Here is a 25346-nt window from a genome sequence, read left to right as displayed (position 1 = left end):
TTTCCTCATCTGCAAAATACAAGAGTTGGACTAGATAATCTCTAATGGTTCTTCCAACTTTAAGGAAGTCTATATTTATTTGCCCTACTAAACTGAAAATTCCTCAAAGATAAGAGATTTCCAATAAATAATGCCTGAATCAAATTTTAAATTAACAGGAAGTACTTCTCAGTACTTTAACAGGAAGAAAACATTAAGCGATTTATGCTATTATCAGCATTTAGCACAATGCCCAGCATATAGGACACACTAAATGATCATTGACTGCCTGCCTTCACTTTAGCTCCAAATCTATCATTTTCAATTTATTAAAAAGAAAACATTTCTCTGGAATAATTTTCATGAATAAAAAAAGCTGACAGAAAAAAATGCATATTAATTTTCTAAGAAGATCTAAATATAAGATACCTGCAGGGATGACTCCATTCTCTTGTATAGCTGGTTGAGACAAGATCTGCCTCAGTTTATCCTGATGGGAAAGCAATGCTCGACCTGCTTTCAATATGTATAATTTCAATTGTTGGCATCTTAGCAAGTCCAAGTCTACTTGTCCTATAGAAAATAAGAGTCATCATAAAAGTACAACACGCTATCTCAAAAGCTTCACAAACGACTGGACATTGTAGGGGGACTTCCAGTAATCTTATAAACATAATATTTGGCCTCTCCCTTTAAAATACTGACAAAAACCTGTTGGATATGCCTAATACAAAGACCTGATCAGTCAAAAGCTTGATACTCCAGCATGTAGGGACAACCAGACACCATATTGGAAGAAAGTGCAGTGGCTCTGAAGCTTTAAGTCCCACCATCAGAATCTGCCTTGGCCTCGGGCTCAGCCTCTCCCTACCTGTGTTATCTTGGAGTAGTTATTAAACTCCCTGGGATGGTTACCTCATGCACGAAATGAGGTGGTTGGACAAGGGGGCCTCTGAAGGCCCTTTCATATATAAACTGATGATCTTAGGAGCACCACAAAAGTCTAAGGTAATACCTCTGGGCACCACACCAAGTGGAAAAATTAGGATACAGTGCTATCTACCCCCAATCCCTGTGGACAGAAGCTTTGCATTTTGCCCAGACCCATGCATTTCTGGAGCCATAAGTCGTTTGTGATTCAGAAATTAAGAGGATAAAAAGAGTTAAGATTATATACCAACAGACAACCATGACTCAAACATTATGACTCCATGGCTCCTCTCACTGATGTGCAAGCTTCTGGTTTAGGATATGTCTCTATGTACAGAAAATACATACCAAAGCACGTTTTTTTCTCTTTGTGCTTGCTACAGCAGAAAGATGATTCTCTAAGTGAGCCATATCCTTCGTAAGGCAAATAATAATCATCCTTTCACAGAATAAAGTATAAATCTGATTATTTTTACAGAAAAGCTCTATGTTCCTAGACCTATGATTAAGGAGAATGATTCCTATTTGATACAAAAAATGGGTAAAAAACATTTTAAGTAAAGCAAGCTCTTTGAATCACTTTACCACTAAGGATAATGAAAAAAATCATTCTTCTAAAAAAAGATAAAATGAATGTATGTCCCCTATTAATTTCCTACACATATTTGTAAGTACTCCATTCCTTTAATTCATCAAACTGTGTCCATCTGATTATTCTAGATTTTATTTTAAGTAAAGTACATCTTTATCAGGAGATCCATTTATAATTCAGAGTCAATACTGAAGAAATCCTCATGCAGAACCTATCTAATCATAAGATCACTGATTTAGAGCTGAAATCCATTCATTTTCAACAAGAGGAAACTAAGGCAAACAGAAGTTCAGTAACTTGCCCAGGGTCATACAACTAATAAGGATCTCAGGAGGGATATGAAGTCAGGTCTTCCTGACTTCAAGTTCATTAAGTTACCTATATATTATGCCATGATGTAGGTTTATCTCACTCTGCAATTCATTTAATTCTAGACATATGGATCTGTTAAAGCTAAAAAATATGTTTGGCTCACTTTATCTCTTCCCATCTCAGCACCTGTTTCTAACTGAAGATTCAGAGTTATTTTCTATTTGATTCAGAAGCCTAAAGACAAAGCAACCATGAGCCCATAAATAAAAATCTAGTTTGAATGGGGATTTCTGACCAACATCTTTTTTGAAGGGGGGGGAAGGAATGAGATACAGAGAAGAAATGTGCTTTTTGAGGCCTGAATAATATAAACAACAACTCAAATTTTAACTACAGGTGCTAAAGCTCAACAAAATTGTTCCCTTTTCTATCCTGTGGAAAGACTATATGCAACTGTTAGCGTAAAGCATACGTGCTATGTTCTACTGGCATAATCTAATTTATAAAAATAATTCATTATCACAAATCACAGAGCCATAAGCTTAATAATTATGTAGTAATGATTACTGGTCATAATGAAAAGATCTAGTTTTTTGGTGGGTTTTTTTAAACACTCTTCATCTTTGCTTCCAAATTCTCCTCTTATGCATATTACCTTTTCCGTGCATTAGCTTACACTGCTAGAATATTCCCAATGAAAGCTGTTCAATCAGCATTTGATTTGATCTTTTGAATTAAAGAGAAAATAAACTAACCTGTGAGGCCTTGGTTAGATTTCTTAATTCTATGTTTTTCTAATTTACTTCCTGCCAAGTTGACCAACTGAGCCCACACAGAGAGCATGGATTCCGTGAATGGCAAATTGTTCACATTAAATGCCGCAACTGGAAGCTGCAAATAAAGATAATAATCTTCAAAATTGTGAAAGGTAAAAAAAAAAAAACAGAATTGCATCTATGATTTACAAAGCTTCATTCACACTGCATTCTATTTATGGCCCTTTAATCATAAAGAAATTCTGAAGTTCACTTGGTTCAACCCCTCCTCATTTAAAAGATGAAGTAACAGGTCCTAGAGATGTTAAGGGACTTGTTAATGTAATAAAGACAGTAACTGTCAGATACAGGATTTGAACTTGGTCTACTAACTCTAAAACTAGTAATTTTTCCACTGTCCTATGCCTTATGCTCTATCCCAGAACTTAATTAAGGATGACTATTATATGATAATGAATCAACTCTAATTAATTAGCTGATTAATTAATGTAATCAAAAAATTCAATAATTTAATCAAATGAAGTTAATTTACTATATTATAATATAAATAACATATCATGCTACATTATGCTATTATACTATAAAGATATTTGAACTGTGCTTTTAATTTCTGAATACACAAACACAATGCATTTTATGCTGCAAGAAAATTATTAGCTGTATTTCCTAGAAATGGATATTGAGGCATAGAGAAGTAATATTATTTATTTCCCCATAGCCAGAAAGTTAAAGTTAATAGCAGAACCAAAGCTGTACCTCAGAAGCAAAGTCTGCTAACTATCAACAAGTAAGCTAGGATTCAATTCCTTTTTGGGGGGGGCGGGGAGAAAGAAGGTTCTATATTAATACAGTAAAGTTATGGTTAATGAACCTTAAAGGAAGCAGGTTCACACCAAAAAAAGAAAGCAAAACAGTTTCATCAAGACTTAAACCACGTAAGATTAACTTCATTTTCCTTTTCAGATAGGGGTTAAGAAGACCGGCAGAACAGGGAAATACTGAAGATAAAATTTACCTAGATTTTAGCCAAGTTTTGATGAAATCTGTTGAAATCTTTAATATGATTCTTGTAGATAGGCTAAAAAGTGGAAGTCTAGACAAGTAGTATCAAACTCAGAAAGAAAAGGATCCCTGCAGGCTGTACACTGCCTTAGAAAACTAAAAAGTAACATTATCTATGTTTTACTTTATTTTTATTAGTTTTGCTAAATATTTCCAAATTATATTTTAATCTGGTTTGGGTTCTACTCCAGAGCTTTGCAGGATTCAAGTCTGACACCTCTGGTCTAGAAGAACATACAGTTAGCTGGATTCAAATCTCATTGAAAAGTCAGATCTAGAAAGAGTAGACTACAAACTTAAAATGAGTAAACAGCAAGATGTAAAAACACCAAACAAGTTAATAGATTTTTAACCTGTCTTAAGAGAAGTATATGATACAGAAAAAAAGTAGTGATAGTTGTAGTCTGCTCTAGTCACACCACAGTCAAGAGCACTGCCTTAAGTTCTGGATGTCATATTTCAAAATTATGAAAATAAGCAGCCAGGAGGACAACCAAGATGGTAAGAATCTCAAGATTATTACACATAACAATCTGGAGATGTTTTAAGACTAGAGAAGATTCAGTGGGGAGACATCTTCAAATATTTCAAGGTTTGTCACACAGAAGAGGGATTAGACACATTCAGCTTGGCCCCAGAGGATGGTACTAGGAACAACGAGTGGAAATTACAGAGGCAGACATTAACCAAAAACTAGAAGACCATGGCCAGATACACTGAAGAGAAGACAGACCCTTCCTCAGATATGGATGGGACCAACGGCCTCTGAGGTCCCATTCCAAGTCTGCATCAATCCTGTATTCTAATTTCCAGCATTACAACACTTTTGTGCTATAATTTTTCTCCAATTACAATAGTGAGAATCCACAAAAGCTCACTTACGGGTTTTAGCTGACTCAATGGACAAACTCTACATGTTCGCATATCATAGAACTGGACTGTGATTTTGCCTTTAGGAGTGATGCGTGTCACTGTGCCTTCTCCAAATTCATCATGTACCACTTGACCACCCAGCCTCAAGCGACTATCTATTCCACCGATTACGGCTAGCACTGCCATTAGGCCACCAACTTCAGGGTTCTCAGAATCAGGAAAGTAATCTTCTAACATAGCCTAAGACAAAACAAACACAAATAAACCCTAAGTAGAAAACCAACATTCTCATCCGTGTTTTAGAAAATAGTCAGCAATAAAGCTGTTTAAACAAAAAGCAATTGCTTTCTAAAACACAAGTTACTCCAATTACATTAAAATGCCTCTGAGTCAATTATACAGTTTAAAAATAAATTTTTTCATATTAAAAGTATTCTAGAAAGAACAAAATGAGCTTATTTTAAAACGTGGAAACTACCCCTTCCGACTGCTTTCCTGCAAAGATGTGGGTGATGGAGTTTAGCTGAGAGTTGATGTACTTGTTTATGAGTCCATTCCACTGGCTCAGTGAGTGCAGAGTCCTTAGCAGGGCCACTATCTCCTCTGCCAAAGTACTGCTATGCGTTGCCGTCAAAGATGCCTGGGGTCTGGCTTTCCTCCTTCTCAGAGTTGATTCTAAAATTAGAAAAATAAGAGTAAAAGCTTAAAAGTGAATTTATGATTCATCTAGTTAACCAAAGAATCTAAAAAGTCGCTTTACCTCTGAGCAGTGGTATATCTGAAGAGCATGTACTGAGTAGGCTGCCCAAGAAGCCAAAAAGTTTTTCCACAAGAAACTTCATATCCTTTGATCTTTCTGTTTTGTCCCAGGATGGAAGTACTGCTTGTAATAAATGCACTGCTAAGATCTAATGAAAACACGGTTAGGATCAATCATTTTCCACTCACTGTATTATACCCAACCATTTTTTCTTCTCCTATTATTGAAGTACTCTCATCTCCTCCTCCTCCCCTTAAGATTGTGATTTAGCTCACATTAATCCCTTCCTCCTGTTATTTCTCAACATATTTTAGTCCTTATTTACCTGAGCCCTAGCATTCCAAAATTGATAACCTAGTCTACTCTCCAGCTGCACTGTACTTCTGGAATGTTGAACAGGACATGCCTTTGTACCTCAGTTTCCTCATGTGTAAAATGAGGAGATTGGGCTAAATTACCTATAAGGTCCCTTCCCAGCTCCAGATCCATGACTTTATGACCCTCTGCTCTCACTGAACTCTCCTTCACCCTAGATCTGGTCATCTATCTTCAAGCCCAAAGAAATATGTTTCTTTCCAAAAGTCACTATACCCTGGCTACCCTCTCCAGGTACTGGGTGTTCATGCCTCCTGGAATACTTGTCCAGGAAAAGATGAAAGCATATTTCCTATTCTTCACTCTCACATCAAGAACACCAAACAGCAACTTCTTATGCTTTACTCTATCCATCTATATATCCCTCAGTTACTATTCTTCTTACAGTCTTCTAGCAGCCTATAGGTAAATCACCCTCCTTCATTAAAGTAGTTCAGTACATGGTTCATGGTCTGACCCTCTACTCCAAATCCAGCTCTTATATTCAGAGATTTCTATATATATTCTTTCATATTTCTTAAACAGTGTGACCTTTTACTTAAGTCCTTACCTCTCTTCACCTTCACACCACTCTTCTACTTCAGCCACTCAAAGACAATGTCACATCTTAGATCTCTATACTACTTATGTTGTCTTAAACTCTGAAAATCCTCTCTATAATCCTAGCCTATTACACTTTCTTTCCTCTTTCCTCACTGCTATTAAGTCCATTCTTTATTCTCATTGGAACCTCTATATCTTTCACCCCTCCTTTGTCCCAACCTTCACCCCCACTTCACCTCAACTTTTTCCCTTTAAAGTCCTGACTCTATAGCTACTCAGTTCAACTAAAATATATGATATATAAATTATCCTCTGCCACTGGATCGTGTTTACCCCTTGTCCTATGCTACTCATAGTGCGCTAAATCTCAGTTCTGACTACCCATTGCACACGGAAATGTATATACACAGAGTCCTCCTTTATTTTTGCTATTCGGAAGCACTGCAGAACACTGCTGCAGGAAGTCACATACCTGTGCTGACTCTGCTCTCTACAAATTTATATCATCTAATCTCAACTAGGTTTTCTCTCTGTTTCATGGCAATCTTTTTTCCTTTGGTCTGTTTCTAACCCTCCTCTGTTCTCTTCAGCATATCACTCTACCATTTCCTTTCTATCTCTGAGAGGACCCTGCCATTTACTTTACTAAAAAAATGGAGACTACCTATCTTCACCTCTTCTCCCTTAGTCCACAACTCAAAATCCTTCCCTCATTCTTTCCAGAAATAAGAGCCTTTGCCAAGGCCAAGGCCCTATTTGGGCCCTTCAGCAAGTCTCCTCCATGAGCCAGATTCTCAATTATTTCCATTCATTCATTCATTTATTCTTCTTCTCCCTCTCCTTTAATTTCTTATCTACTCTTCTCTTCCTATCTACAAACACACCCAGAATCTTCCTCCAAATCTTAAAAAAAAAAACAACTTTTCTCTTGACTTGTCAACATGTTGAGGTACTTACTATCCTATATCTCTTTTCTCTTTCATGTTCCAATTACATGTTATCTATCCTTGTTTACATTGCCTCATCTCCCACTCAACCCCTTACAATCTGACTTCACATTCAATCATTCCACTGGAGGGGAAAACAACTTTCTTCAAGATTTCCCATGGTATCTTCACAAATTAATCCAACAGATTTTTCTTAATCCTTATTATATTTAACTTTCTGAAGGGTCTTTACTGCTGGCCATCCCCTATTCTTGGAGATTTTGTCCTCACTTGGCTTTCCATGACACTGCTGTCTTCTAATCCTCCTCCTAACAGTCAGTTTCTTCCTAGTCTCTCTTTGTGAGATCATCTACTTCCAGGTGGTCTGCCAAGGTTCTGCCCTAAGCCCTCTTCTGTCATTGTCTTTTAATCTTATTCAGACCCCAAGCATTCAAGTATCCTCCCAAGGCAGATAATTCCCAAATCCACATATCCATTCATAATCTTTCACCTAAACCAAAGCATGTAGAATCATCTGACTGCTAGACAGCTCTACCTGGACGTCCCAGAAAAAATTCAAATTCAATATGTCCAAAACGGAATTGTCTTTATCCCAAAATCTACCTACTCCAAAATTTGTTATTTTCTAGCATACATGCCATTCCTGTAGTCATCTAAATTCACAATTTAAGCCATCTCTGACTATTCCTTCTCCTTTATCCCCCATAATGAGTTGTCAAGCATTGACAATTCTACCTCCACATCTCTCAAATTGGTCCATTCACTTAACCACTGCCCCTAGTTCAGGCCTTGATTACTTAGAACTAGAACTTATTATCTTTCTCCCCAAACCCTTGCCTCTTCTAAAATTTTCCTATTACTGCAGAGGAGACCCACCATCCTTCCAGGCACTCAGATTCAAAACGTTTATAAAACTCTTGACTCCTCTTTCTCACCAGATCACATATCTAATCAGTTGACAAATTTCTTTCTCCACTACATCTCTATCATATATCACATTCTCTCCCATTGATACCACCCTAGTTTGGGCCCTCATCACCTCATATTTGGTCTACTGAAATAGCCTCTTAACTAACTGATCTCCCTGCCACAATTCTTTCTCTACTCCAAACCACTCTTCACTTAGCCGCCAAAGTGACTTTTCAAACCATGCATCTGATAATGCCATCTCCCTGCTCAATGAACTTTAGAGTCTCCCTCCTCCTTACCTCCAGGTTTCATCCACTGTATTTCATACAAAGTCCTTTACTTTGCATTTAAAGCTCTTCACTACCTGGCTCCTTTTTACCTTCTTCCCAAACATCCCACTTTCTGTTTCCCTCCACAGACTGTAATCCAGACTGTAAAACCAGTCTACTTGCTTTTTCTTGCACATAGCAGTCTACCTGTGCCTCTGAACTCAATGTCCCAACTATCAAAATCTGGTTTCCTTTAAGACACAATTCAAGCACTCTCCTCTTGGATCCTTCAGCTACAAAAGTTATCACTGAGGTTACATTTCAACTACTCTATATTTCTTTACATTGCTATTTATTCAAGTTGGGGCCTCATTAGAATGTATGTTTCTAGAGGGCAGAGAGGCTTTGCTAATAGATGTTTGCTAATTAACTATATTACAATATCTTTATAATCTGCATGCCTTCTTTCACTCCCTCCCCTAAAACAACCTTCTAACAGTTGCAAAATTAAGCAGATCAGATCATGTCACTTCCTACTCAAAATTTTTAATGACTTGTGGTTGCTTCTATAAAATACTGCTTCTATATAAATACAAAAAAATATAAAATATTCCTCCTACAAAATGCAAACTCCTCTACTTAGTAAATTTCAAGACTTCTTTCCTCTAACACCTCTTCGTGCACCCTATGGTCTAGCCATCTCTGGTCTGTGTGCCACTTCTTATGTGAGTGAAGCCTTTTCTGAATCCCCAGTTGTTAGTAATCTCTTGTTCTTTCCACTACCTTTGTGTTAACTTATCTGTGCACAAGCTGTATCTGCCTACAAGATGGTCAATTTCTTGAGGGCAGGAACAACTTCACTTTTGTCTTTGTATCTACTGAACAGAGTGGCCTGCATATGGTGGGCACTTAACATATGCTTGCTAAATTACTAAATGTTCAATTAAAACGTGTTTTTTCAGCATTTGCTATGCTATGTGTAAAAAAAGTCTACTAGGCAAAGAGATATAGAAACCAAGTTATGATCTGTTCTCATAGTACTGAAAAATCTGTAGGGGAAAATATGTCTAAAAAGACTACACTGATGACTCTATGAGGATATATGTGAGAAAGCTATCTTAATAATACCATAATAATAGGCAACACAACATGGAAAACAGATCACATAATAATGAAAAATGAAAATGTTAAAAATATTCTAAGGAATCATCATGAAATTCATAGTTCTAAAAAAATCATAAGAAGCATTTTCTATTATCACTTTTCAGACAGGGAGACTGAAACAAAGAGAACTTAGCTGACTTACCAAGCAGTCAGTTATTACAACCCACATTGTTTAAAAACCTGTTATATGTTGCTTCCACTTCTGGATGCTTCTGCTACTCTTTACCATAGAGAACCACTTAAGTACTTTAAGAAGGGTTCAGTGTCTCAGAATGACTTAAAAATCCACTGAAAAAAGGTTTTTACCATTTACTATGTTTATTTTCATTCAACTTGAAAAATATTTCTTGCATCACTGTATAGCAAGCAGGTATCTGTCAAGTCAATCACCTGTCTCTGAAGCGAAGCTGCTGTAAAGGATTCGTGTCCTTCTACAATTTTCATCAGTAATGTGATCCACTGAGATGTGCTAAGGGTGCTACACATTTGAGGCATAAGAGCTATACTTCGAATAAATCCAAGTGTACACCAACTTCTGTGCTGCTCTTTATAAACCAACTTATTTGGTAAAGAAGCTGAAAGAGAAAAAAATGTCAGTACTCTCCCCAGTAGGTTCCCAAATTAAAATAAAGAGTTATGTGCTTTCTCTTTCTTTCTTTTAGATCCAAAGGTAATAAAGAGCATGCAAAAACAATAAAACCTCATTCATTTGAAATAATTTTCAATAATCCAAAATAATGGTAAAATTTTCTGAACGGTCTTTATGATACTTTTAACAAAAAGCAGTTTGACAATACACTTTAATTCATTTGATAACTGAAACAAGATGATGTTTTAAGCTACTGGAGTTGCTTATGTTTGTTTTCATAAACAGTAAAAAGTCAATAATTATGTCAGTTTGTTAATATCTAAATGGAAATACTGCTCTACCATACCCAATTTTACCCTATTTATAATACTGCATGCTTAAACCAAAACCATACAATGCATTCTGAATAACTGGAATTACATGAATTTCACATGTACTTCTATAAATTTGACATTAATTCTCACAGTATTCCTAAGAAATAGGCATCAAGCCCAACATCTTTAAACGCTATAATAATCATAGAATTTAGAACTAGAAGGAGCTTAATTAAACATCTATCCCCATCCCCTCATTGTAGAGGGGAACAAGCTGGAGCCTAGAAAAGTTAATAGGCATAACCAAAATTACACCAGCAGCACAGCCCTAACTGAACTTGGCTTAACTTATTATAACCTATAATCCATTTTCTTTCCACACCCAAATAACGCCTTTCCAATGAAAATGAAGAACAAGGCATTAGATACAAAATCACTATTCTAAACCACTGTATATATCACATAGATCAGGAAAAGAATGACTCAATGGAATAAACTCTCTTTCTTTCTATTTTCTCCAACTCTGTTTATGTCACTACCATTTTATACTTACATCCCAGTGAGAAAGGCAATGATTGTCAATAATACCTCTCTGCTGTTTACTAAGTTGTTTAATCTTGCCGTATCTTCTACCTTACATTTGCCCTATCACTCAAGCTCAAACTTTAATCATCTAGATTATTATTACTTTTTTAAATTATCATTTCTATATTTTCAACTATCCCAAGATTATAAAAAACTCTCCCTCCAAAACTACATTCCCTATCCCCAGCCTACAACACATATTCTTTGCAATCATTTGTCTTTCTTCATATCTTTGGTGCTTACTTAGCACAGTGCCTGGCACAAGTGCATTGAATAAATGTTTACTGACCATAAACTATAGTGAATATAGTCAATGACTATATAGAATGATATTAAAGGGCAGTAATGATTTTAGGTCTTCTCACCACAGGTTCTTTCCTAAATATATTAAAAAATGTTTTGCTGTTAAAATTAGCATATATTTCTGCATACATTTATATATATGCCATATATATGTTTTTATATATTATATCTTCATTTATATATACATGGGGAGAGAGAGAGAGAGAGAGAGAGAACATCTCAGGTTAAAAGTACCAGTTTCTCCTGAAATGTTAAAAAGATGAAACAGAGAATATTACAACTGAAAATAAAGGCAAAAAAGGTATATAAGAAAATGTTATCACTCAAGAATGTTTATTTTACCATTCACATGACCTATGACGTACATGTTTTATCTATTGTTCCACTTTCCACTAACATTCGAAGCAAACCACACAAAGTTCTTGTGGCTTCATTTTGCATGATTTCTGCATGAATTCCAGCAGAGAGACACAGAGTTTGTAGCAGATTAACAGTACTTGTAAGCATCATAGAAGTAGGGTGGAGGTTTCTTTCCATTTGTTCGCCTTCTGAAATGGAAGCCAAAATAAAGAGAAGTAAGAAACAAGAGTTACAATATGTATGCAGCTACAACTTACTGACTAATTATTCTAATACTAGTGGTCTGGGATGTGCATTTTTAAAAAAATAATTCCCAAAAAAATTACTTCAGCTGAAACGAATCTTTAAGAAGAAGAAGGAAGAGCTCAACAGGAGACAGGGAATAGGGAGAGGATGGACGGGGCAAGGAACAGAAAAGATAAATACAGAAGCAGTGCTGCCAGATGAACTCTATTAAATGATTTTTAACTATCACCTAGTTGGGGAAGGAAATGTTTCAATGCATGTTGACAAATAATCTCATTCTGATGTGTAGTAGGCACCTACGGCAGGCCTGCACAGGCCTGTTTTACATCCTCTACATTTTTTGCCAGCTGCCCAAAATCCTTTGGCGGGCTGAATGTTGTGCAGGCCTGACCTACAGTGTATTCATGAGAAGAAATTGATTTTCATTTTTCTGAATCTGGTTGGTAAATAGGGGATTTTGCCAGTAATAAAATCCCTAAAGTACAGCCAGCAAAAGGTAGGTCCTTGCCAACTGTGCTTTCCTCCCTAAGAATCTAAGCAAATGGAAGAAAGGGAAGGACATAGGCAGCTTGTTATAACTATATTGCATACATGATTAAAAAAAAATTCTAAGCTGTCAAACATAAATAATTCTAAAACAGAGATTCTTAACCTTTTTGGAGTCATCTGGCACTCTGCTAAAGCCTTTAGACTCCTTCCAAGAATAAGGTTTTTAAATGCATATAATAAAATGCAGAAGATTACAAAGGAAACAAATTACATTGAAATATAGTTATCAAAATGTTAAAATAAAAACATTTATGGATCCCAACTTAAGAACCCCTGTCCTAAAGTTTAATAGTAAACATTAAAGGTTTGCTAAAGAAATGGATACATATGTTGGTCTTTATTTGTTTTTAAATATATGGTTTCTTATTCCAACCTAAAATGATTAAAAGTAAAGTTAAATTCAAATTTTCAAATTTCTGCCTGTTCTACATTATGTAATATTCAAAAGCAAAGTAAGGAAAAATATAAAGGCCAACCTAATAAAAACAATAAATTTCTTTCATTTTTGAAGAACTATACATCCCTTAAAATCATTTGCTTCTTATTTCTAATTCAGTAAGTTAGTATTTACTGACCAACTATTGTTTATCAAACACTATATCCATAGGGTCTCTCTTGGCAGACTTTACAATATGGCTGAGGAGACAAAATACGTATACAAGAATATGTTAAGAAAGCAATAATACTAAGGAAACACCCAGTGACACTGAGAGGAGAGATACAGAGCTTAGGGAAGGAAGGTAAAAAATATGTATTTTATTTAGGTTACTTTAAACCCTTGCTATTTTACTAACCAGAATCATCCTCAGTATCTGAGTCCTCTGTTGTGGGCTGAGCTGCAGGAGGAGGCTCAGCCAATTTGAGATCATATTTTCCTTCTTTCCCCATTCGGTAGGAATTGGTACTGCCTGTATCCCACTGGACTCTTATCCATCCATCCTCTCCCAATTCACCAATCACACGACCTAAACCTGGGGGTGGGCCATCCTGAGAAGGAAGGAAGAAAATTATATATTATAGTTTCAGTACAGTAAACATTTAATATTTTTCCATTCCATCCCAATATCTCCACATGGAGTACCTATACCCTGTTTTTCATTCATCTTATCTAGTATCAATGTCATAAAAAGCACAGAAATCTGTCCTCCTACAATGGGATAAGAAAAAGAAAATGAAACAATGACGAGGCAAAAAAAAAAAAAAATCTCAATTTTAAGATTACACACAACACTACTATATTTTAAATGCATGTTTAGGGATGTAAACGGACAAGTGTCAAAAGAAGACATAGAGGGAATAACAAAGAGGTTAACATTAATATTATAATACATTTTTTAAATGTAAAAATTTTTGAATATGTTTATTCTGAGACTTTAAAAATAAAATATTTTGAAATAGAAATTTAGCTTAATATATGTATAAATACATACATATACGTATGCCACTAGAATAGTATTTATTTCCATGACTAATAATATCTTCACATTCTTTAAAAATCTTCAAAACTGTTTATAAATTCAAACATTCAAAGATTTAGATCCAGAAGAGACTTCAGAGGCAGACTAATCTAACCTACTCATTTTAAAAATTAGGAAACTCGGGGGCAGAGCCAAGATGGCGGAGTAGAAAGACACACATACGCTACCTCCAAACCCACAGCCCATAAAATATCTGTAAAAAAGAATTCCCAACAAATTCTGGAGCAGCAGAAGCCACAGAACAAGGGAGCAGACGAGATTTCTGTTCCAGAGAGCCCTGAAAACCTCTCGCAAAAGGTCCGTCGCGCTGCAGACCTGGTGCCGAGCCCAGCCCTGCCTTGGCCGCATGGCGCCGAGAGGAGCAGATCCCAGCAGGCTTCAGAGACGGAATCTCCAGCAGCCGCGTGGGTCCCTCCACCCACAGGCCCCAAAGGTTGGTGAGAGGGTCTTCTCAGCTTGCCGAGAGGGGAGTGGGGTGCCCCCATAAATCAGGCCCCCTCGGGAGGCAGCAGCGGAGGCGGGAGCAGACCAGGGCGCTCCAAGCAGGCAGGAGCTTGGATCCATTACTGAAGGTCTCTGCGTAAACCCCCTGAGGGAACTGAGCCCCTTGTGGCGGCCCGGTGGCCCTGCCCCCACCTGAGCACCTAAACTTAATCTCACACTGAATAGCAGCCCCACCCCTGCCAAAGCCCTGAGGCTGGGAAGCAGCATTTGAATCTCAGACCCCAAGCGCTGGCTGGGCAGATCTGGAGGTGAAGTGGGTGTGAAGAGAATATTCAGAAGTCAAGTCACTGGCTGGGAAAATGCCCAGAAAAGGGAAAAAAAACAAGACTACAGAAGGTTACTTTCTTGGTGAACAGGCATTTCCTCCCTTCCTTTCTGATGAGGAAGAACAATGCTTACCATCAGGGAAAGACACAGAAGTCAAGGCTTCTGTATCCCAGCCCACTCAGTGGGCTCAGGCCACAGAAGTGCTCAAAAAGGATTTTGAAAATCAAGTTAGAGAGGTGGAGGAAAAATTGGGAAGAGAAATGAGAGAGATGCAAGAAAAGCATGAAAAGCAAATAAACACACTGCTAAAGGAGACCCAAAAAAATGCTAAAGAAAATAACATCATGAAAAATAGGCTAACTCAATTGGCAAAAGAGGTTCAAAAAGCCAATGAGGAGAAGAATGCTTTCAAAAGCAGAATTAGCCAAATGGAAAAGGAGGTTCAAAAGCTCACTGAAGAAAATAGTTCTTTAAAAATTAGAATGGAACAGATGGAGGCTAATGACTTTAAGAGAAACCAAGAAATCACAAAACAAAACCAAAAGAATGAAAAAATGGAAGATAATGTGAAATATCTCATTGGAAAAACAATTGACCTGGAAAATAGATCCAGGAGAGACAATTTAAAAATTATGGGACTACCTGGAAGCCATGACCAAAAAACAGAGCCTAGACATCATCTTTCATGAAATTATCAAGGAAAACTGCCCTGAGATTCTAGAACCAGAGGGTAAAATAAATATTGAAAGAATCCACCGATCACCACCAGAAAGATATCCAAAAAGAGAAACTCCTAGGAACATTGTGGCCAAATTCCAGAGTTCCCAGGTCAAGGAGAAAATATTGCAAGCAGCTAGAAAGAAACAATTCAAGTATTGTGGAAATACAATCAGGATAACACAAGATCTAGCAGCTTCTACGTTAAGGGATCGAAGGGCATGGAACAGGATATTCCAGAAGTCAAAGGAACTAGGACTAAAACCAAGAATCACCTACCCAGCAAAACTGACTATAATACTTCAGGGGAAAAAATGGTCTTTCAATGAAATAGAGGGCTTTCAAGCATTCTTGATGAAAAGACCAGAGCTGAAAAGAAAAGTTGACTTTCAAACACAAGAATGAAGAGAACCATGAAAAGGTGAACAGCAAAGAGAAGTCATAAGGGACTTACTAAAGCTGAACTGTTTACATTCCTACATGGAAAGACAATATTTGTAACTCTTGAAACATTTCAGTATCTGGGTAGTGGGTGGGATTACACACACACACACACACACACACACACACACAGTGCACAGAGTGAATTGAAGAGGATGGGATCATATCTTAAAAAAATGAAATCAAGCAGTGAGAGAGAAATATATTGGGAGGAGAAAGGGAGAAATGGAATGGGGCAAATTATCTCTCATAAAACAGGCAAGCAAAGGACTTATTAGTGGAGGGATAAAGAGGGGAGGTGAGAGAAAAACATGAAGTTTACTCTCATCACATTCGACTAAAGGAAGGAATAAAATGCACACTGATTTTGGTATGAAAACCTATCTTACAATACAGGAAAGTGGGGGATAAGGGGATAAGCAGGGTGGGGGGGATGATGGAAGGGAGGGCATGGGGAGGAGGGAGCAATTTGAGGTCAACACTCATGGGGAGGGACAGGATCAAAAGAGAGAACAGAAGTAATGGGGGACAGGATAGGATGGAGGGAAATATAGTCAGTCTTATACAACACGACAATTATGGAAGTCATTTGCAAAACTACACAGATTTGGCCTATATTGAATTGTTTGCCTTCCAAAGGGAAGGGGTAGGGAGGGAGGGAGGAAGAGAAGGTGGAACTCAAAGTTTTAGGAACAACTGTCGAGTACTGTTCTTGCCACTAGGAAATAAGAAATACAGGTAAAGGGGTATAGAAAGTTATTTGGCCCTACAGGACAAAAGAGAAGATGGAGACAAGGGCAGAGAGGGATGATAGAAGAGAGAGCAGATTGGTCATAGGGGCAATTAGAATGCTCGGTGTTTTGGGGTGGGGGGAGGGGACAAAAGGGGAGAAAATTTGTAACCCAAAATTTTGTGAAAATGAATGTTAAAAGTTAAATAAAAATTTAAAAAAAAAAATTAGGAAACTCGGGCTCAGAAGTTAAGTGATTTCAGCAAGGTGGGATGTGAACCTAAGTCCATCCAGGCTCCATACCCAAAATATAATTTTCCATAGAGCTAATATAACAGCAACTCAAGGGAGGAGCATTTTCCCATAAATTTAAACATAGATCATATTCTGACTTTCCAACATGTGCATGACTACAGACTAGCTACAATCCAAAAGGTTTGTCCATGCAGAAACTGAGAATCCAAAGGACCTAAGAGACATGAAAATCACATGAGGATAACTATCCCAAAAGAGCCCCTAGTCTCCAGAAGTCTCTCTTCAACCAAAACCTCCTATCAACAGTGATAGGGGTGGGGCAGAGAGAATAACAAAGGGAGAAAATCCCCCTTTCTACCCCATTGTTTCTGCCCTTCTGATAGATAATCCCTGTTTTAAAACAACCTTTACCTTCTCTCTCACATTCTTTCCCTTCTGTAGAGAATTCACTTCTGAAATCAAGGTTCCATTTGTTGTATTAAGAACTGCCTAACATTTTCTTTGGGAAATGAAGCATTTTTAACAACACTGGCTTCTTATAGGAAAGTTGTTCACCCACAATTATCTTTTTGAAGCATAAAAATATTATTACCTCCTGGTGTCCCTATTTGCAGGTCTGAGATAGACCCAAGAATTCTTTTTAAAATGTTAATATATGAAAAATGTCTCCTAATTTCTGGCACTGATGGCCTTGTACAAAAAGAGATACCTTTTAGCTGTACCTTAAGAGGCAGCACAGCAAAACAAAAAGAATGATAGTTTTGGAGTCTGGAGACCTGGTTCAAATGTAGTCTCCTATTCCCCAACTGATAAATGGTCAAATATAAGCAGGCAGTTTTCAGAGGAAGAAATTAAAGCTATCTAGTCATATGAAAAAATGCTCCAAATGCAAATCAAAACAACTCTGAGGTACCTACATCACACCTATCAGATTGGATAACATAACAAAACAGGAAAATGATAAGTGTTGGAAAAGATGTGGGAGAGTTGGAACACTAATTCATTGCTGGTGGAGCTGTGAGCTGATCCAACCATTCTGGGGAGCAATCTGGCACTATGCCCAAAGGGCTACAAAAATGTGCGTACCCTTTGCCCAGCAATACCACTTCTAGGGCTGGATCCTAAAGAGATCATAAAAATGAGAAAAGGACCCATACGTACAAAAATATTTCTAGCACCTCTTTTTGCGGTGACCAAGAAATGGAAATCAAGGGAATGAATGCCCAACAATTGGGAAGTGGTTGAGCAAGCTGTAATATATGAATGTAATAGGATACTACTGTGCTATAAGAAATGATGAACAGTGGACTTCAGAAAAACCTGGAAAGACTTATTTGAACTGATGTTGAGTGAAGTGAGCAAAACCAGGAACATTATACACAGTAACAGCTATAGTGCATGAGGACTGATTTTGATAGACTTATCCCTTCACAGCAATGCAAGGACCTAAAACATTCCCAAAGGACTCATAATGCAAAATGTCATCCATATCCAGAGAAACAACTATGGAGCTGGAAGGCAGAATGAAGCAGACTACTTTCTCTTTTGTTATGTTTGGTTTTTTTTAGTTTTTACTCATGCTTTCTCCCACCCGTTTTAATTCTTAAATGCAACATTACTAATTTGAAAATGTGTTTATTAAGAATGCATGCATAAACCCCATATAAGATTGCATGCCTTCTTAGGGAGGAAGGTAGAAGGGAAGAGCAGAAAACTGAAAGCTTATGGAAGTGATTGTTGAAAACTGAAAACAAATAAAGAAATAAATCTGGGGGGAAAACATTCAGTCTCCTGCACTTTATTTTTACTGTATCACCATGAACTTCTTAGAGTCTGTGTCCTCATCTGTGAAATGAGATAACACAGTATCAAATTCACAGGATTGTTGTGAAGAGAATGTTTTGATCTTTTAAAATGTGGGGATGAGAGTGGAGGTCAGAATGAGGTAGGTTAATTAGGGAGAAGAAGGGGTAGCTAATGCTGCTACTGCTATCTCCCGGAATTCTACAGTTAAGCTATACTGATTCAAGTTCCATTTCAGTGTGTCCCTAATATTATTTATTTGTCCATTCCTTCCTTTGATATTACTTACCCCTTAGCCACAAAGAAATGCTTTTAGCTCTTGTATCACCTATCAACCTCACACAGAGCTGGAGAAGTTACATTCTAGGCTGTTTATATCATAAATTAGACAGAAAAAGGAGATTTTTTTTCTTATTACCACCTAAAATGGACATTTACTAGTGCTTACATAGACAGCTATTAAGATCCTGCAGTCAGATACAATACCTGATCTCCCCATTTCCAGTCCACTCCCCTCATAACCCTGGTCCCAATCTTCATCATTGCTGCCAGTTCCGGCCCTGAAACAGGAAGCTGAACTGGTGTGGCTTCTTTTCTTGATTCTTCCAAAACAGTGGCTGAAGCTCCTCGGACAGAGGCATTCATGTCTTCTTCAATATTGTCAGAACTAGGACCTGACCAAAGAACCATAATCAGCTGTTTAAACAATATTGAGCAACCACTTGCTAAAAACAATGTAAAAATGTAAATGATTTAACAAATGACAAGCAAATTTTATACATTTCTTACTCAAGGATATATTAGTCACCTACATAAATTTTACCTGAAAACTTGAGACATGGTAAAACTAAAAAGAGGCCTTGCTTTTCTCTTTCTAGTAGCTCCTACTTAGAGCAGAGCACCCAAGTCTCCTAGACAAATCACTATCTTATCTATCTCCAAAGAAGGAGATGTAACAGATTCCTTTAATAATCATGTTTATATTAGTTTCAAAAATTCTTCCTTAAAGCCAAAGTTAAATTTCAAGTGATATCAAATAAGAATATCTCTTCTCCTCCTTCATATAATATTTATGAAAGTAAGTGATCATAATTTCTTTTAAATATCTGAAACAATATTTCTATAAACTTTCATTTTAAGGGGAAAAAATGAAGACACTGAAAGTAGCCAAACAAAAGTATTATCATCCATAATAAGGCACATTTATCCCTCTGCACTGCAGGGATTTGGATTTTGGACAAGGTATAAAATCATTAATCTCTAAATAAAACATAGCAAATTAATTTGTCTATAAAATGCAAAAAGTTACAACATAAAAATATTATCCAAGTCAAAACCTTAGATTTCACAAATCACTACTAAAAAAATCGAAAGGGCTGTCTACCTATTAATCGCAATGTTGTCTGAGTCAACGCTAGCATGCCAGAGTTCAAAAGAAGATTCAAGTTGTTGGCTCCATACTGAAGGGTAAGCATATTGAGCATAACCAGGAGAAAACGTGCTTGTGGAATGGTTCCAAGGCTTGGTCCTGCTGGATTCTCATTAGTAATGGTTTGCAGAGGAACAGGCTGGATACCTGGTTAAGAATCAGAATATCCTTAAGTAGGGTAAAACATGAAATGTAAATAACAATAACATATATTAAAAAGAGAGAAAAAACTCAATTTCTACCTAATGATCAAATACCGCTTTATTGCCCTATATAACAGAGCAATTCTGCCACCAAAAAGTTCCAAATCCTTTGTTTCTTTCTCAGAACCTTATTGATTTTTTCCTCTTACACACTTATTTTCACCCTAGTTTTAGTTCTTGCTCCTATTTTTAATATCCCTTTTACATTCCAACTAAGTTGCTTTTTTCCACAGTTATCCTAAATATTGGCTTGTAAATATTATGATAGGTGCTATGCATGCGTGCGCGCGCGTGCACACACATGCATGGTACTATATACTATGATAGGTGCATTAGGTGTTTGGAACATGAGATCTAGCAAAGTGAGGACATGCTAACTCTAAAAGTATTAAATTAACTATATACAAACACCTAAGAATATTTTAGAATTTGAAGAGACCTAAATCATATATTCCAATTACATAATGTTACAAATATGAAAACCAGGGTCCTGGTTAAATTCCTCCCATAACACTTGGTGAATAATTATCAGTACTCAAAATAAATAAATCTAAATTACATTAAATCAAAAAATTTGGTGCCAGCTTTTGACTACAGGTTTTATGCATAATTTGTACTAAATACCATAATTTCTCTTCTTAATTCATTATGACACCAAACAGAAAGAGAAGGAAGGAAAGGATCTTCAAAAAGCTACTACCACTACTATCACAGATGATGCAATAAAATACTTTTAAAAGGTTCACTGGGAATATAAGAAATGTTCTCCCCTTATTAAAGGAATCTACAGTTACATGATACATATGCTTTGTTACATAGTAAAGCTGAATCATCTCCATCATTATTTTTTCCTTTGACCAAGAGTTCACTTTTTCTGTGTCACAAGACTCCTTTGGCAATATATGAAACCCTTGCCAGTTTTTTTTTTTAATACCTAATATGTGTAGTATTACAAAGAAAATTCATTATGCTAAAATATAATATTTTTAAAATAAGTTCACAGATGAAGGTTATGTACTTCTACCCTACACTATTACACAGATGACCTTTAAACACTTATATTAAACTATTAACTCTACCCCAATCTAAGCTATAAAATACCATTCTAACCTAAAACATTACTAGCCCCGATGCCAAGATTCTATACAAGACTATCGAACAAATGACTTAGTTAAAAAGCAAAGACAATTTTGTTAACTTGTGGTTACAAAACTAAAGGACAAATCAGAGAAAAACAGAATGATACTTTAGAGCTTTAAGGAATGAGGAAAGTGAAGTTAAATAAATTATGTAAGGCCACAGAAGTAGTAAGTGATAGATCTAGCCTCTCTGACTCCAAATCTAGTGTTCTTGCCACTACATACCATACAAATGCTCTCTAGCTAATTTGTTTTCACATAAAGATGTTTTCTGTGTGTTCGTTTTTCCACATTTTACCAGCACAAGAAAAGGAGTAATATAATCTTAACTCTAACAACAAAATGACCTAATCTTTTTCTTTTTTCATTGCAAAGCTGTGATGCCATTTAAAAACACATATTTGCAACAAATGGTAGCAGCCATTCACCAAAGAAATATTCACAAAGGATGAACACAACAACATTCATTTTTCATATACACATAAGAAAATTTTTCTTAATCAGTGCTACCAATCATTATAACAACTACTCTGTGATTCAATTCAACATTTTCCTTAATAAGTGGAAGGTACTGGATTAGGCACCTTAGACACAAATAAAAAATAAAATACAATTTTCTGCCTTTAAAATGTTTATAAAAGAAATAGAATGATAAAAATGAGACTCTTGAAACTTTATAATTAAATACTTTAAGTGTGAAGTTGACTTTTTTAGTTTACAATCTTGGAGTCTAAAAGCTTTTAAAACAGGGTAATAAAAAAAGGCAAACAAAGCAAAAAAAACAAGGTAATGAAGAAATTTACAAAAGTATAAAAATCAACAAAACAAATATTAGTCTTTGTAGGTTTAATAATCAAAACTAATCAAACACCAAGAATATATAATGCTATCTTCTTAATTATGTACTTCTATATCAGTGTAAAGATAATTATTTTGAAAAGCATACTTATCTTGGCAAATTAAATCAAAGCTCACCTAGCTCTTTAAATCTGGCATTTGCATCCAACAAAACATTTCTAATATTCTGAATGGCCCAAGCATACAACTTTCCAAAAGTTACTTCCAGTAGCATTCGATTAAATGGTGGAATCAGATCAACATCCTTTAAGCAATCTGTAAGTGGTTCCCTTTAAAAAAATAATTGTTTTATGTCAATTTAAATTCTAATATAAACACATTTCTCGTTAGATCACAATTTTCCTGAGGAATAAATACAATGCTGAAGTTTACCCTATATTGGTTCCTTCTGGGATAAGTCTTTGCCATCCACAGAACATAGCATATTGCACAGATGGCAGCAAAAAATTTTTGGTTGCCAATTTTAAAATTGTGTCTATCCCTTCCAGACGAACTTCCGCTCTCTCCAACTGCAAAAATACAGATTTACAGCTTTTAGATTCTGCAAATTATCAAACAGATAGCAGCAAGACGTTCTCAACGAGTCTCACCTGTTTGAGTAAGCACTTTCTCATCTTTTCCACATCGACTGGCTCTTCTTTAAGTGCAAATTCAACAATTGTGCCAAGCAGTGCAGACTGTGGGTAAAGACCCTGAACATTCTGCTTTAGCCACTTGTATTTGTGAACACCTGCAACTGTACTCACAAGTGGCTGCCATTTATCCTTAAAAATACAAACAATTACTTCTATTGGTTTTAAATGTCTTTACTGACTTTTGTTCTAAAATTTTTTAACTACAATATAATTGCATCAAATTTACTTAAAAAAATCCTAACATTAATTCAAATCAACATAATCATGTAAAAATACTTTTATTATGACAATTTTCCATACTATTCAAGAATTTCCACATATACCAAGCAAACAAATATATTTCATAAAGTATTTGCAAAATATTAAAAAAAGATTTTCCATGACATTAAAAAAAACATTTCTTTTACTACAAACACTTGTTCCTATTCCTACATTCAGCTGAAAGTTACTGGGGTTTCTTTTAAGTTCTACAAAATGGGATAATACCAATAAAATCTACCTCACAGTGGTTTTAAGAATCAAACGAGGTAATAAAAGTAAAGTGCTTTGCAATTCATAAAATATATCGGTGATGATGATGAATAATATTATACAAATATACTTTAACAATTAGAATAATTTCTCAGAATTACTGCTCATTTTACATTCTGCAAAGAAATGGAAGAAACTAAGAATCAGAAGAGAACAAAATAACAGTGGTGATTATTCTTATTATGACCACTAAATATGGTACTACTATCCCATATTTTTCAGCATTGTAACGTCACTAAACTAAATTTCATTCAACAAATTATATCAATTTTTATTAACTGCCTAAAATATACAAAGCATTATGCCATATTCATTTCAAGGACAAACTAAGACCAAAATAAGAACCCCAATTAGCAGTTTCCTTTCCTAAATTACTACTTTTCTATTCGATAAACTGCCAAGTCAAATAACATCTTTATATATCATACCTTAGGTGACTTAACTGGAACAGGTCTTTTATCTACAGATACCGGACTATGTGGTAGAATACATGCTTCTTCTAAATCACCCTCTTCATTTCCAATCTTAGATTCTTCCACATCAGTAGGTTCTGACTTTTTGGGTACTATGTTTAAAAAAAAAAATCACTACATTATCATTTAGTTATAATTTAATTAGCTCTGTTTCAATTTGGAAATATTTAAACTTGAATCTAGGTCTAGGACATTAAAATTTCGTTAAAATTAAAACTTACACAATCAAAAGACTTGAATAACAAAGTGAAAAGTTATTTCAGAAGCTCTCTTTGAAATATAGCTTCAGGGTTAAAATCAAGCAGTTTGGTTGTCAGAAAAATAAGACTATGAATCAAAGAACTGTGATAAATATTTAAGAGAACCTGAAGTGGCATAAATCAGCAAACATTAGTTAACATCCTACAATGTGTCAAGCATCACTGGAAACACAAAGACAAAACAACACAGTCTCTGTTCTCAACATGTACACGTATAAATATATGCATGATTATCAGAAGGAGGAAGAAGGAGGCATTAGCAACTGAGAGGACCCTGAGGTGCTAGTCAAGTTCCAAAGAAGGAAAAATCCTACGTGAAAAGTATGGAAATAAAAAAGGGAGAGATGGACAATGGCTGAAAGTTTGAGTTAAAGTGGTTTGTTTTAGTATTCTGGAGATCTGAACATGTTTTTAAGCTGATGGGAAGGAGAAAGTGGAAAGGAAAAACCAAAACTCAAGATGATTCATGGATTATGGTCCCAGAAGAGGCAGGAAGTGAAAAGCTCAAAGACAGAAATGAATGATTGAGGCTTGGGGCAACGAGTCAGGAAATCAGTGACTCAAATAAAAATTATGAAACATAGGAGTTGAAGAAGTACATTTAAAATGGTATCAATCTTAATAAAAGATAAAAATAATTTGTTATGAATGGATGTCTTAGAAGAGTAGCTGTGGAAAATCGGAAAGATGATATAAATAAGATCTAAATAAACACTGTCAAACAGGAGTCAGGGCTATTCATCTGGGATTAAAAGCAATAAAACGTAACAATGAGTGAAATCAGTATAATTGTTACTTTCTTCACAATATTCATCAGGTGAGGACTAACTACCTATGGTCAAAAATTAGCAGTCGAGTAACTAACAGCAGCAGCAAACATTCACATCATGGCTTAAGGTTAACACATATGACATTATTTACATATATCTCATTTGATCCTGACAACTCTGTGAAATAAGTGCTATTACCCCCATTTTGCAGAAAGTGAAACTGAAGCTAAGTGAGACCGAATGACTTATCCAGGGTCACCAAGCTGACTAGTGTCAGGTTGGATCTTCCTGACACCATATTCAAAACTCCATCCACAATGCCATGATACCTCAGTGGAGCCCCATCATATCTATTCATACAACTTAAGTAGCTAAGACAGGGTAGGGGAAGCAAGTGAAACAAGACTGGGAGAAAA

General features: G+C 35.9%; 1 protein-coding gene across 5 annotated transcripts in view; it reads right to left on the bottom strand.

Moving 5' to 3' along the window:
* Positions 1-25346, bottom strand: part of HERC2 (HECT and RLD domain containing E3 ubiquitin protein ligase 2) — a 229202-nt gene that overhangs the window by 92324 nt on the left and 111532 nt on the right. For all 5 annotated transcript variants that reach the window (XM_072614576.1, XM_072614573.1, XM_072614575.1 and 2 more), the window contains 14 exons: positions 23856-23992; positions 22852-23025; positions 22634-22770; positions 22379-22530; positions 20017-20208; positions 19119-19306; positions 13232-13424; positions 11648-11830; positions 9882-10066; positions 5285-5432; positions 5003-5199; positions 4534-4764; positions 2569-2704; positions 409-552 (listed from right to left, as the gene is read on the bottom strand). In XM_072614576.1, coding sequence (XP_072470677.1) covers positions 409-552; positions 2569-2704; positions 4534-4764; positions 5003-5199; positions 5285-5432; positions 9882-10066; positions 11648-11830; positions 13232-13424; positions 19119-19306; positions 20017-20208; positions 22379-22530; positions 22634-22770; positions 22852-23025; positions 23856-23992 — 2397 coding nt within the window. The remainder of the gene's footprint in view (positions 1-408; positions 553-2568; positions 2705-4533; positions 4765-5002; positions 5200-5284; positions 5433-9881; positions 10067-11647; positions 11831-13231; positions 13425-19118; positions 19307-20016; positions 20209-22378; positions 22531-22633; positions 22771-22851; positions 23026-23855; positions 23993-25346) is intronic.

Source organism: Notamacropus eugenii, chromosome 5, assembly GCF_028372415.1.
Source record: "Notamacropus eugenii isolate mMacEug1 chromosome 5, mMacEug1.pri_v2, whole genome shotgun sequence".
Taxonomy (NCBI): Eukaryota; Metazoa; Chordata; class Mammalia; order Diprotodontia; family Macropodidae; genus Notamacropus; species Notamacropus eugenii.
The sequence above is the reverse complement of the archived record's forward strand: the minus strand, read 5'-3'. Positions and strand labels throughout refer to the sequence as shown.